Genomic DNA, 16,040 nt, shown 5'->3' on the forward strand with positions numbered 1-16,040 from the left:
CCGCAGCTGCCCAGAAAAGGCGCATCTATTAGATGTGCCAATTCTGGAGCTTTGCCCAGTTCTTCTCACTTGCCCTGTAGTGGTGGCATATGGTGGAGGAGTTGGATTGCTCCTGTCCGACATCTGCTCCTTTACTCCAATCCCGCTACCACCCTCCGCTAATCTTCCTTCGTTTGAGGTGCACTCTGTCCGCATCTATTCCCCCTCCAACCTCCAGCTGGCTGTCATCTACCGCCCCCCAGAACTAGCCATCTCCACCTTTCTCGACCACTTCACCACTTGGCTACTTCATTTCCTCTCTGTCGACATCCCCACTATCATCATGGGTGATTTCAATGTCCCCATTGACACTTCCACCTCAGCTGCCTCTAAACTTTTATCACTGACTGCCTCCTTTGGCCTCACTCAATGGTCCTCTGAGGCCACTCACAAAGATGGCCACACGCTGGACCTCATCTTCACCCGCCTCTGCTCCCTTACTAACCTCACTAACACACCCCTCCCCCTGTCTGACCACAACCTACTGACATTCTCGTCCCTCTCCTCTCCTAGTGTGCAACCCCCACTCCACAAACTCACTCACCCTCGCAGAAATCTCAAACATCTCAACTTACAATCACTCTCTGAGTCCCTTCTCCCTCTCACAGACATAGCCTCCCTTCATGACACAGATGCTGCTGCCACTTTTTATAACACCACAATAACAACAACACTCGATTCGGCCACCCCACTCATGCATAGTAAAACTCGTACAATTAACAGGCAGCCCTGGCTGACCAGCCTGACCAAAGAATTGAGACGGGCTTCCAGGATTGCTGAGCGGAGATGGAAGCGATCCCACTCTGCCGACCACTTCACTGCATACAAGCAGTCCCTCGCCAGCTTCAAGTCTGCGCTCACTGCCGCAAAACAAACTTACTTCTCATCTCTCATATCCTCCCGGTCTCACAACCCTAAACAGCTTTTCAACACTTTCAATTCTCTACTCCGTCCCCCCGCACCTCCTCCCTCCCCCCTCATTTCTGCTGAAGACTTCGCCTCTTTCTTTAAACAGAAGATCGATACGATCAGAGAAAGCTTTGGCCCACAGCGCCCACTGCCCCTCTTAGCTGCTCAACCCTGCTCCTCCAAAACCAGCTTCTCCACCATGACAGAAGATCAGCTCTCCACTCTCCTGTCAAGATCACACCTCACCACCTGCACGCTTGACCCGCTCCCATCCCACCTCATCCCTAACCTTTCCATGGTCTTCATCCCAACCCTAACGCACCTCTTCAACCTCTCACTCACAACAGGCATCTTCCCCTCATCCTTCAAGCATGCCAAGATCACACCCATCCTCAAAAAGCCCTCCCTCGACCCATCCTCTGTGTCTAGCCATCGCCCGATATCTCTTCTCCCTTATGCCTCCAAATTGCTGGAGCAACACGTCCATCTTGAACTGTTCTCCCACTTCTCCTCCTGCTCCCTCTTTGATCGGTTACAATCAGGCTTCCGTTCCCATCACTCAACTGAAACTGCCCTAACTAAAGTCACCAATGACCTACTAACTGCCAGGAGCAAGCGACACTACTCTGTCCTCCTTCTCCTGGACCTGTCTTCTGCCTTTGACACTGTGGACCACTCCCTTTTGCTACAAATTCTCTCATCTCTTGGCATCACAGACTTGGCCCTTTCCTGGATCTCGTCATATCTGACAGACCGAACATTCAGTGTCTCCCTCCCCCACACCACCTCCTCACTTCGCCCCTTGTCAGTCGGTGTTCCTCAAGGCTCTGTTCTAGGACCCCTACTCTTCTCCATCTACACCTTCGGCCTGGGACAGCTCATAGAATCCCACGGTATGCAGTACCATCTCTACGCCGATGACACGCAGATCTACCTCTCCGGACCTGACCTCACCTCCTTACTTACCAAAATCCCGCACTGTCTGTCTGCCATTTCAGCCTTCTTTTCTGCTCGCTTTCTACAACTGAACATGGACAAAACAGAATCCATCATCTTTCCCCCATCTCACTCTACCCTTCCACCAGACCTATCCATCAATGTCAATGGCTGCTCACTTTCCCCAGTCCCACACGCCCGGTGCCTCGGGGTGATCCTCGACTCTGCCCTCTCTTTCAAGCCACATATCCAAGCCCTTGCCTCCTCCTGCCGTCTCAAACTCAAAAATATTTCCCGGATCCGTGCATTCCTTGACCGCGACACCGCAAAAACGCTAGTGCATGCCCTTATCATCTCCCGCCTCGACTACTGCAACCTCCTACTCTCTGGACTCCCCTCTAGCACTCTGGCACCACTCCAATCCATCCTACACTCTGCTGCCCGACTAATCCACCTGTCCCCCCGCTATTCCCCAGCCTCTCCCCTATGTCAAGCCCTTCACTGGCTTCCTATTGCCCAGAGACTCCAGTTCAAAACCCTCACAATGACATACAAAGCCATCCACAACATGTCTCCTCCATACATCTGTGACCTCGTCTCCCGGTACCTACCTACACGCAACCTCCGATCCTCTCAAGACCTCCTTCTCTACTCCCCTCTCATCTCTTCTTCCCACAACCGCATCCAAGACTTCTCCCGTGCTTCCCCCCTACTCTGGAACTCTCTACCCCAACACATCAGACTCTCGCCTACCATAGAAACCTTCAAAAAGAACCTGAAGACCCACCTCTTCCGACAAGCCTACAGCCTGCAGTGATCCTGAAGTTACTGAACCGCCACGCAACCTGCCCTACCCTCTCCTAGTGTTTCATCACCCATCCCCTGCAGACTGTGAGCCCTCGCGGGCAGGGTCCTCCCTCCTTATGTACCCGTGTGCCTGTTATCTGCTCATGTTTAATGTATTTGTCTATATTTGCCTCGTATTCACATGTAAAGCGCCATGGAATAAATGGCTCTATAAAAATGTATAATAATAATAATATGGGGTAATGAGGGGTTAATGTCACCTTCCTATTGTAAGGTGACATTAAGCCGGCTTAGTAATGGAGAGGCATCAATAAGACTTCTCTCCATTACAAATTCTACAGTTGTTAAAGGGTTAATAAAACACACACACAGTAAGAAAAAAGTATTTTAATGAAATAAAGCAATATACAGTTTTTCCATCTTTATTCTTCTGCTATTCCAAGCGAAGCCATCGATCTCCTGTAATAAATCATAAAATAAAAAAACCACAATATACCATACCTGTCCGGCGTACAGTCACTGCCGATAGTGTCATACTCACCAATGGGGGAGGCAGCACTAAAAGTGCCTAGGGCAGCAGAAACACTAAATACGGCCCTGCCTGCAGGGTGATAGCCCCATTAGATGACATGGCCCCGAGTGCTGTCCGGGTTGGCCATTTTGCCATGGACAGCAGTTGGCCCCAATGAATGTGTTCACTTTCCCTCATTAATCTTCTTGGGATGTTACATCACTGATGAGTTCTATGCAATGTGTGAATGACATTGTCCTCTTTTGCCTTTGCAGGGGGACTCTGGGGGTCCGCTGGTGTGTAAAGTGAATGGGTACTGGTACCAGGTTGGCATTGTGAGCTTTGGATCCGTCTGTGCCTTTCCCAACCGCCCGTCGATCTACGCTTCTATTCCCGCCTATGAGCCATGGATCAGCCATTACTTAAGGCAGAAAGTCAGGTCCTCATCCCCCAGTCTGGAGGTCTCAGTGCTGCTCCTGGTGGTCTCTCTGATACTGCACAGCTGAGTCATTCTAGATGAGGACCCCCAAAAACAATTAAACTGTGTCTGTGTGACCCCTAATGTCCTAAGTCACGACTCCGGGTAAATCACTGATTATAAAGATTTACAAGAAGACAAAATATTACAAGATGTCTGGAAAATTGGGGCAGAATTATCGATCCTGTGTAAACATCGGGCAAGTTCATCAATCTGAGCCAAAACTGCTGCAAAAAGTCCAAAGGTTTCATGTAGAATATGAGGTTGTGCCAAAATATTAGACAATGGTGATGGGGTTTTTTTGCACGAGGTCTGACAACTTTTTAAGAGTGAGCAGAGGTTAGTGATGGGGACATGTCTACGGGCGGCCTGACCAATCCATAATGATGTACTCCACAAATGAAGAAGGAAAGTGCTGCAGACTACGGTTGGCTGCAAGATGTGACCCATTCATTCCGAGACTGGAGAGCACCGCTCCCTCGTGATATTGGCCCCTACTCGGCTGACTATGTGTCAGGAAGGTGCGCCATCATTTTGGTGTAATTACTGGCTGACAGTCATCTCACAGCTTTTATATCGAGGTCACATTCCCTTGGAGCAAAAGGAATCTAAAGACATAATAAATGTGGTGCATATTGTAAAAGAAACATTTTGGGAGGCAAATTCCAGAATTCTGGTGCATTCAACTCAATAGATCTACGCTATTGTCTCTCCTTGGCATCATCATCATCGTCCTCATCATCTTCCTCATCGTGTGTCTTCCTCCTCATCACCATCTCTGTATGTTCTCATCATCTTTGTGAACATGGTGTCTCCTTGGCGTCATTATCATCATCATCATCATCTTCGTCATCAAGTGTCTTCCTCTTAATCACCTTCTCTGTATCTTCTCATCATCTTCATGAATAATTATTTCTCATTGACGTCATCATCATACTCATCATCTTCGTCACCATTGTTTCTCCTTAGCATCATCATCGTCATCGTCATCGTGTGTCTTCCTCCTTATCTCCATCTCTGTATCTTCCTTCTCGTCATTATCTCTGTATCTTCTCATCATCTCCGTCACCACTGTGTCTCCTTGGTGTCATCATCATCATCTTCTTCCTCATCGTGTGTCTTCCTCCTCCTCACCATCTCTGTATCTTCCTTCTCATCATCTTCGTCACCATTGTGTCTCCTCATTAGAGATGATGTGAAACGACTTGCAGGACCTCGTCCGCATCTGTGGCCCCTGGGCAGTAGCCCTGAGAATCGCCTCCTACCTGCCAGTAGCTGTGGCTGTCCTACTGATTAGCCGGCTGCCGTGAGGTCACTCTGCATCACACCGTATCGATCATATCGTGGCATGCCGGCTAATCAGTAGAGGAGCCAGGAACGATGCCGTCAGGGGCGGATCATGCGGTCACCTCAGTAATCTGTGGCCGCTGCCGGTCCTGAGAGTCGATTCGCCACATTTTTACTCTTGAACATTCTATGATGTCATTGTTCTTAGTGAAGTTGATACAATGTAACGATAACGATGTCACCGTCTTATTCAATGCCGAATATAAAATCTAAATACATAATTAAATCCGATTCACAGAGTTTTATTCCACAATGATGGAGGTTGTAGTCACCCAGACTTCCTCACTTCCTTTCCACCATTACTATGTTACACGTTGTATCGCCCCCTGGTGAACCTCATGGGTAGCAGCGCCAGGATCTTCTCTGAAAGATGCTTTATTTTTTTTGGAAATTTTGCTTCTGTCAAAAAAGTCTGAAATGTGGATGTAACCAGATGCACACATACAAGTGCTTCTCACAAGATGAGAATATCATCTAAAAGTGGATTCATTTCAGTTCTTCAATACAAAAAGTGACTCTCCTATATTCTACAGAGTCATTACACACAGGAGCATTACATTTGAATATACTTGGATACTGACCTTGAACTTTTGGTCCACATAACTCTGGCAGCTTTATATGTCTGCTGTTTTGATCCTTTGGTGTTTACCTAGTTTCTGCAAGGGACTTTATTGATAGCAGTTCTAGTTATATCTATGTATGTGGATTAATACTATGGTGGTACATTTACTACAATTTTTTGTTGGATTTTTACTTATGTAAGGATTTCCCTTGTGCTGCTATTATTGCTATTTTGGTTCTCTTATTTTTGAATATAGTGCTCGGCATCCCCTATAAACGACATTCCAGCTTTTTTAACTTTTTGTTTTTAATATTGTTCAATAAAATCACTGTTATTAATTTTACTTCGTGGGATCTCTTCTTTGTCTTGTATATAATTATATTAGATCAGTTCTTGCATTATGCATGAAAAATAACAATAAATAAACAATAATAAAAAATTGCCCCTTTAATGTTTGGACACATGTTGATCTACAGCTTTAATAACGTCAAAGTGACATCACCATAGAAGTAGATGGTAACCTAGTTGTGATCACCAACTCACTTAAAAACAAAGAAAATCAACCAAATTCCATGTTTTTGTAAATTTTAAAACGGTACAAAAATGATCTATTTTAGGGATCTGTGATCTGATAGACTATTGTGCGCAGAACAGTGATTCAAACTGATAGTGTCACTGTCAGAGGTAACATGTTGTGACTGAGACAAGCGATGTGTCATTTATTCCATAACACCTTCCACTTCCTCCCCACAAAGCACTTGTAAAATAGATAGCTAGAATGGGTAATATACTGTACATTAAAAGAATCAGTACCCAGAGGGGGTCTATAGTCCTATAATCAGCACTCAGAGCAGGACTATTGTCCAATAATCAACACCCAGAACAAGACTATTGTCCTATAGTCATCATCCAGAGCAGGACTGTAGTTCCATGTTCAGCACCCAGAGCAGGACCAATGTCCTATAATCAGCGCCCAGAATGGTACAGAGGTGGATCTTTGACTCCTTTTATAGGAAGTAGGGGAGGGTCTTTGTCTCTCTACAGGAAGTGGACAAGTCTTTATCTCTATGCAGGATGTGAAAGGAGTTCTTTATCTCTCTACAAGTAGTGGGAGCAGGTCTTGTCTATCTACAGGAAGAGGGGGAGTGATGTTGTCTTCCTAAGGAAGTGGTGGTGGGGCTTTGTCTCTCTACAGGAAGTGGCAGTGGGGCTTTGTCTCTCTACAGGAAGTGGCGGTGGGTCTTTGTCTCTCTACAGGAAGTGGCGGTGGGTCTTTGTCTCTCTACAGGAAGTGGCGGTGGGGCTTTGTCTCTCTACAGGAAGTGGCGGTGGGTCTTTGTCTCTCTACAGGAAGTGGCGGTGGGGCTTTGTCTCTCTTCAGGAAGTGGTTCTTTGTCTCTCTACAGGAAGTGGCGTGGGGCTTTGTCTCTCTACAGGAAGTGGTGGTGGGTCTTTGTCTCTCTACAGGGAGTGGCGGTGGGGCTTTGTCTCTCTACAGGAAGTGGCAGTGGGTCTTTGTCTCTCTACAGGAAGTGGCGGTGGGGCTTTGTCTCTACAGGAAGTGGCGTGGGGCTTTGTCTCTCTACAGGAAGTGGCGGTGGGGTTTTGTCTCTACAGGAAGTGGTGGTGGGTCTTTGTCTCTCTACAGGAAGTGGCAGTGGGGCTTTGTCTCTCTACAGGAAGTGGTGTGGGGCTTTGTCTCTCTACAGGAAGTGGCAGTGGGTCTTTGTCTATCCCTACAAAAAGTGGAGGCCAATCTTTGCCTTTGTACCTCAATTGGGGGAGGATCTTTGTCTCTCTCTACAAGAAGTGGGGGAGGATCTTTGTCTCTCTACTTAAAGTGAGTCAGTCTTTGACTCTTTATAAGAAGTGCAGGAATGTCATCTTTGTCTGAACTGAGTGGTCTCCTACGCTGCTAGCCAAGGCAGCTTTGCCTGTGCATTGTGGCAGAAGGAGCCAGACACTGAGGTTGGCAGCATCAAGCTCTCTGGGCAGCTTAATAACAACAATTGCAGACTCTGAAGTATAAAGTCTACATGTGGCGAGCGAGTCTTGATAACGAGTAGAGATGAGCAAACTTAATCGTCAAACACTTGCCAATCTCAAATTCGACATGAACATGTCACATTCGAATTTGTGGTCGGATTCCCAACCATTTTCCCTCAAAGTCGGCAAAATTCGGGCACAGTTCTGTAAATGATCGCGTTTCCACTAATGCTTTCGTTAGGACTTTGGCTAGGATAGTGGTGCTGTATGACAAGCGAGGGGGCCATATTTTATGAGGGGAGGGGGTGGTTAAAGCTCAGAGGAGCGTCGGACTGTAATTTTTAAAATTATCTTAATGTGTGTATATTCCGTCAGCCAAGCAGGGCGCAGAAACCATCCACAACGTCCAGACATAAGGGTTTCTGTCATTGGCTGCTAAATTCACATGTCTCTCTCCATATAAAAAGTGAACATGTTGTTTTGCTGGCGCCATTTTATCAGTGTAACAGCACGGAGAGGTCGCTCCTGCTGCAAGTTGTCAGAGAGTTAGAAAGGATCCTTTTCTGTGTGAAATTGACCTTCCAACGTCTAACTAGTTTGTGCTAATAGTGTTGTGCAGGCAGGAGTCCACATTTCCTAATCCAAATCATTTGGGCTAATTATGTGTCGCAGTCAGAGCTCATATCAGAAGTTATATGTAATAATCAAAATAGTTTGTGCTAATATTGGGGTGCAGGCACTAGGCTCCATTTTGTAATCAAAATAATTTGGGATAATATTGGGGTGCAGGCAGAAAGCCCCAATTCCTAAGCAAAATCATTTGGGCTAATATTGGGGTTCAAACAAAACTGACTGGCACATCAAAACTAGCCTAAATAGGTGCATACTGGGAGCAGCTACCTCCATATACAATATACAAAAAAAGGTTGCACTCTATCGTGCTAATGCATGTCAATGTGAAATATATGAAGTCTGAAGAGCAATACGGCTTTTGAATACTAGGAAAAAATAAATTAGACGATTTGAACAAAATTTGGCCAAATAATGTCTGCCCATCAACCAACATCAAGGGGGTCTGAAAGAGTGATGGGCCCCTAACCAATGTGAATACCTCTCTTAGGCTGATGTCTGAATTCCTGGGTGAATGTGAATACCTCTCTCAGTAAAGCCTGCATTTATGGGTAGGTAGGAACCTGCTGTAATTAAAAGGCTCATCGCAATCAGGCAGTGTTAAAATTAATATGCCTTGGAGATCGCAGTCACACAGCTCAAGAGTTGTGGACATCTATTTAGGTAGAGTTTAAGCATTGGCTGTCTCCACTGAACCTGGAGCAAGGGAAGGCCGTGTGCAATAAAGGTGCGAATCTGGTGGTGGCCCTACGACGGGGCAATTTCACACATGTGCTTTGCATGGCTCATGTCCTCAACCTGGTAGTACAGCAATTTATTCACCCCTATCCCTGCCTGGAGGGGAAGAAGTGATGAGCACACAACAGTCAGAAGATGAAGATAATAGTAACATAGTAACATAGTTAGTAAGGCCGAAAAAAGACATTTGTCCATCCAGTTCAGCCTATATTCCATCATAATAAATCCCCAGATCTACGTCCTTCTACAGAACCTAATAATTGTATGATACAATATTGTTCTGCTCCAGGAAGACATCCAGGCCTCTCTTGAACCCCTCGACTGAGTTCGCCATCACCACCTCCTCAGGCAAGCAATTCCAGATTCTCACTGCCCTAACAGTAAAGAATCCTCTTCTATGTTGGTGGAAAAACCTTCTCTCCTCCAGACGCAAAGAATGCCCCCTTGTGCCCGTCACCTTCCTTGGTATAAACAGATCCTCAGCGAGATATTTGTATTGTCCCCTTATATACTTATACATGGTTATTAGATCGCCCCTCAGTCGTCTTTTTTCTAGACTAAATAATCCTAATTTCGCTAATCTATCTGGGTATTGTAGTTCTCCCATCCCCTTTATTAATTTTGTTGCCCTCCTTTGTACTCTCTCTAGTTCCATTATATCCTTCCTGAGCACCGGTGCCCAAAACTGGACACAGTACTCCATGTGCGGTCTAACTAGGGATTTGTACAGAGGCAGTATAATGCTCTCATCATGTGTATCCAGACCTCTTTTAATGCACCCCATGATCCTGTTTGCCTTGGCAGCTGCTGCCTGGCACTGGCTGCTCCAGGTAAGTTTATCATTAACTAGGATCCCCAAGTCCTTCTCCCTGTCAGATTTACCCAGTGGTTTCCCATTCAGTGTGTAATGGTGATATTGATTCCTTCTTCCCATGTGTATAACCTTACATTTATCATTGTTAAACCTCATCTGCCACCTTTCAGCCCAAGTTTCCAACTTATCCAGATCCATCTGTAGCAGAATACTATCTTCTCTTGTATTAACTGCTTTACATAGTTTTGTATCATCTGCAAATATCGATATTTTACTGTGTAAACCTTCTACCAGATCATTAATGAATATGTTGAAGAGAACAGGTCCCAATACTGACCCCTGCGGTACCCCACTGGTCACAGCGACCCAGTTAGAGACTATACCATTTATAACCACCCTCTGCTTTCTATCACTAAGCCAGTTACTAACCCATTTACACACATTTTCCCCCAGACCAAGCATTCTCATTTTGTGTACCAACCTCTTGTGCGGCACGGTATCAAACGCTTTGGAAAAATCGAGATATACCACGTCCAATGACTCACCGTGGTCCAGCCTATAGCTTACCTCTTCATAATGATCTGTTCTCTGTTGTCCGTGGTTGGCTGGAGGGGACATAGAAAGCAAGCTCGAGTGTTACTCCGCCACTAACACACCATGGACTTGTACCTCATGGAAGCGCCCCGACACATGAGCGCTTTCTTGCTGTACTATCTTCAACACGATGCCCATAGTCTTAGAAAATAGTGATGACTACTGGGTTGCCACTCTGTTGGATCCATGGTACAAGAGTAAATTTTGCCAGATGCTTCCTGTTATAACCTGGTGGTCAGGACAATAATGGACCTGGTGGTTAAGAGCACACGGAATGACCTGATAGTTACTGATAATAAGGACGAGCTCTGGGACGTGGGAACTCTGCTGACCGCAATCCCTAAACCTATCAAACACACTAGAAATAGCCGTGGATTGCGCCTAACGCTCCCTATGCAACTCGGCACAGCCTAAGAAACTAGCTAGCCCTGAAGATAGAAAAATAAAGCCTACCTTGCCTCAAAGAAATTCCCCAAAGGAAAAGGCAGCCCCCCACATATAATGACTGTGAGTAAATATGAAAATACAAACACAGAGATGAAATAGATTTAGCAAAGTGAGGCCCGACTTACTGAACAGACCGAGGATAGGAAAGGTTACTTTGCGGTCAGCACAAAAACCTACAAAAAGACCACGCAGAGGGCGCAAAAAGACCCTCCGCACCGACTCACGGTGCGGAGGCGCTCCCTTTGCGTCCCAGAGCTTCCAGCAAGCAAGACAACAAATTAAATAGCAAGCTGGACAGAAAAATAGCAAACCAAAGAAATACAAGCTGGAACTTAGCTTCTGATGGGAAGACAGGTCACAAGAACGATCCAGGAGAGAACTAGACCAATACTGGAACATTGACAGGTGGCCTGGAGCAAAGATCTAAGTGGAGTTAAATAGAGCAGCCAGTTAACGAATTAACCTCGTCACCTGTGAAAGGAAACTCAGAAACACCCACAGCCACCAGAGAAAGTCCATGGACAGAACCAGCCGAAGTACCATTCATGACCACAGGACGGAGCCCGACAACAGAATTCACACCTGGATAAGGACGCACACATGCTGGAGTATCGAAACTCGCTTGTAGACAATATTAAGAGTGGTTTTCCCCAAGACATCATTGAGGCACACAGTGTGCATCCCAGTTATGGATTCCAACCTCGGGAATATTGAGTTATCAATGCAAAAACATTAGCAGCAGCAGTGTAAGTGGCAGAAGCAATTTCTGTGAGTCGCTTCATACATTTTTTAGACCAGACTGTGCACCAGTAAAACAGAATACCAGTCTGATACATTGTGAACAACTGGACAGGATGGTGCAGGAGTAACTTGAGCTCAAAATATCAAATCCCATCGGGGAATTTGGACCCTTTTGCATTTTGCTCTTCAAACATGGAAGAGTGGCCTGAGGTCGTCTATCACGCCTTGGAGGTTTTGTCAATGCCTGGCAGCCAGCGTTCTCTCAGAATGTGTCTTTAGCGCTGCTGGTTGTTTCCTGATGGATAAGCACATCTGGCTGTAACCTGAAAGTGTAGACCACCTAACTTTCATCAAGATGAACAAGTCATGGATCTCCAACGAGTTTTCCACCCCAGTCATAGACTTGACAGGCTAGGCGATGGTGTCATGTATTGATCTCACGTTATTGCAGTTGGTGACACATTTGTGTTGTCTTTTACTATTGCTGATATTACTAGCAATTTTTAGAAATGTTGAGACTCCAAGTTGTGTCTCCATCTGGTGGGTTGCCTGTGCAAGTAGGTCTCCCAGACCATCAGGCCTGCACATACTTTCACTCAACTACCTCTGTTACTATCCGTACTTTTTTTTACCAATAGTAGTCGATGAAAGTGATGTTTGTGCCACCTGAGTGTGGCTGAGCAGAGCTGAGCAGTTGCATGAGGTATTAGGGCTCCCAGCTAAGAAGGCTTAAACTGTTCCCTTAACCACCTGGTCTTAATTGAAACTTCAACTCAAATCTCTAAATGGTAGCCCCGACTCTGTGTCATGCATGGCCCATGGCTGACCGTGGCTGTGCCATGATGACATTTCTACTGTGGGTCAATCGATACCACTTTTTCTGGTGTCTGCTCCTAATTTCAGCTGTTTGGCAGCTTTTTGACACCCCTGAAGGTGTTGTCTATGCATTTTGTTTTGCCCCCCCCATTAAATTCAATGGGGTTTGAGTGTGTTGATTGAACTGTTCAGCAAACATGTTCAGAAAACAATAATTGCCAAACCAGTCGGACCTTAAAAGGTTCACTCATGTCTAGTAACGAGGCTCTCCGAGACTGCGAGATACTCGGTACCATGGACTGCAATGTGACCATTCAGAACAGAAATATCCCTCTATTCCCGAGGACAGGCAGGACATTTAATTAGAGGTAATAATGACAAAAATGTCAAATTTTACTGGTAATTCACAATTTCACACATTATTGCAAATGAGACAACCCCTTAAATAATTCCTAGACACATCAGACCGGAGCGCCAGAAGACGAAATATACTGATGGACGGGGAACATAGACAAGGCCGGGAATTACTGCAGAACTTATGTGACAGGTCAGAAATACTTTATTAACCACACATTGCCCAGACCGCCCCAAGTATTAGTCACTCACCCGTAAAAGAAGATTTTATAGCCTATTGTTTAATAAGTATTGTTCTAAGGTAAAGTAATTAAAGCACAATGAGATAATTAACATCTGCTGTAATTGTATTCTCTAATATAATAATGCTGCACATGTTACCAGAGAAGAACAGGACACAGGAACAGAAGACACCCAGCAGATCAGTCACCGTGATTTACATATCCTGTGTAAAAACCTGCAGAAGACACAGGAATAAAGCCGATAGCGAAAAACGGAAACTGAGCGCAGAGGTCTAAATCCATGGAGAAGTTCATAATTATAAAATTATGTCTATATTAGTGAGATAAGAAGAGCGGTGAGATAAAAAGTAAACTTTATACTGCAATACTATATGCTCCTATGTCCAAAACTATAACTACTATAATACTGCCCCTGTGTACAAGAATATAACTACTATAATACTGCCCCTATGTACAAGACTATAACTACTATAATACTGCCCCTATGTACAAGAATATAACTACTATAATACTGCTCCTATGTCCAAAACTATAACTCCTATAATACTGCCCCTATGTCCAAAACTATAACTACTATAATACTGCCCCTGTGTACAAGAATATAACTACTATAATACTGCCCCTATGTACAAGAATATAACTACTATAATACTGACCCTATGTACAAGAATATTACTACTATAATACTGCCCCTATGTACAGAATATAACTACTATAATACTGCCCCTATGTACAGAATATAACTACTATAATACTGTTCCTATGTACAATATAACTACTATAATACTGCTCCTATGTACAAGAATATAACTACTATAATACTGCTCCTATGTACAAGAATATAACTACTATAATACTGCTCCTATGTACAAGAATATAACTACTATAATACTGCTCCTATGTACAAGAATATAACTACTATAATACTGCTCCTATGTACAAGAATATAACTACTATAATACTGCCCATATGTACAAGAATATAACTACTATAATACTGCCCCTATATACAAGAATATAACTACTATAATACTGCCCCTATGTACAAGAATATAACTACTATAATACTGCCCCTATGTACAAGAATATAACTACTATAATACTGCCCCTATGTACAAGAATATAACTACTATAATACTGCCCCTATGTACAAGAATATAACTACTATAATACTGCCCCTATGTACAAGAATATAACTACTATAATACTGCCCCTATGTACAAGAATATAACTACTATAATACTGCCCCTATGTACAAGAATATATCTACTATAATACTGCTCCTATGTACAAGAATATAACTACTATAACACTGCCCCTATGTACAAGAATATAACTACTATAATACTGCTCCTATGTACAAGAATATAACTACTATAATACTGCTCCTATGTACAAGAATATAACTACTATAATACTGCTCCTATGTACAAGAATATAACTACTATAATACTGCTCCTATGTACAAGAATATAACTACTATAATACTGCCCCTATGTACAAGAATATAACTACTATAATACTGCTCCTATGTACAAGAATATAACTACTATAATACTGCCCACTATGTACAAGAATGTAACTACTATAATACTGCCCCTATGTACAAGAATATAACTACTATAATACTGCCCCTATGTACAAGAATATAACTACTATAATACTGCTCCTATGTACAACAATATAACTACTATAATACTGCTCCTATGTCCAAAACTATAACTACTATAATACTGCCCCTGTGTACAAGAATATAACTACTATAATACTGCCCCTATGTACAAGAATATAACTACTATAATACTGCTCCTATGTACAGAATATAACTACTATAATACTGACCCTATGTACAAGAATATAACTACTATAATACTGCCCCTATGTACAGAATATAACTACTATAATACTGCCCCTATGTACAGGAATATAACTATTATAATACTGCCCCTATGTAGGAGAATATAACTACTATAATACTGCTCCTATGTACAAGAATATAACTACTATAATACTGCCCCTATGTACAAGAATATAACTACTATAATACTGCCCCTATGTACAAGAATATAACTACCATAATACTGCTCCTATGTACAAGAATATAACTACTATAATACTGCTTCTATGTACAAGAATATAACTACTATAATACTGCTCCTATGTACAAGAATATAACTACTATAATACTGCCCCTATGTACAAGAATATAACTACTATAATACTGCTCCTATGTCCAAAACTATAACTACTATAATACTGCCCCTGTGTACAAGAATATAACTACTATAATACTGCTCCTATGTACAAGAATATAACTCCTATAATTCTGCTCCTATGTACAAGAATATAACTACTATAATACTGCCCCTATGTACAAGAATATAACTACTATAATACTGCTCCTATGTACAAAAATATAACTAATATAATACTGCTCCTATGTACAAGAATATAACTACTATAATACTGCCCCTATGCACAAGAATATAACTACTATAATACTGCCCCTATGTACAAGAATATAACTACTATAATACTGCTACTATGTACAAGAATATAACTACTATAATACTGCTCCTATGTACAAGAATATAACTACTATAATACTGCTCCTATGTACAAGAATGTAACTACTATAATACTGCCCCTATGTACAAGAATATAACTACTATAATACTGCCCCTATGCACAAGAATATAACTACTATAATACTGCTCCTATGTACAAGAATGTAACTACTATAATACTGCCCCTATGTACAAGAATATAACTACTATAATACTGCCCCTATGTACAAGAATATAACTACTATAATACTGCTACTATGTACAAGAATATAACTACTATAATACTGCTCCTATGTACAAGAATATAACTACTATAATACTGCTCCTATGTACAAGAATGTAACTACTATAATACTGCTCCTATGTACAAGAATATAACTACTATAATACTGCCCCTATGCACAAGAATATAACTACTATAATACTGCCCCTATGTACAAGAATATAACTACTATAATACTGCTACTATGTACAAGAATATAACTACTATAATACTGCTCCTATGTACAAGAATATAACTACT

General features: G+C 42.9%; 1 protein-coding gene across 1 annotated transcript in view; it reads left to right on the forward strand.

The window, feature by feature from the left end:
- Positions 1–16,040, forward strand: part of LOC138646220 (transmembrane protease serine 9-like) — a 59,825-nt gene that overhangs the window by 20,293 nt on the left and 23,492 nt on the right. The window contains exons 5-6 of the mRNA XM_069735682.1: positions 3,478–3,703; positions 12,812–12,902. Of these exons, the coding sequence (XP_069591783.1) occupies positions 3,478–3,703; positions 12,812–12,902 (317 nt within the window). The remainder of the gene's footprint in view (positions 1–3,477; positions 3,704–12,811; positions 12,903–16,040) is intronic.

The sequence above is a fragment of the Ranitomeya imitator genome, chromosome 7, assembly GCF_032444005.1.
Source record: "Ranitomeya imitator isolate aRanImi1 chromosome 7, aRanImi1.pri, whole genome shotgun sequence".
Lineage (NCBI taxonomy): Eukaryota > Metazoa > Chordata > Amphibia > Anura > Dendrobatidae > Ranitomeya > Ranitomeya imitator.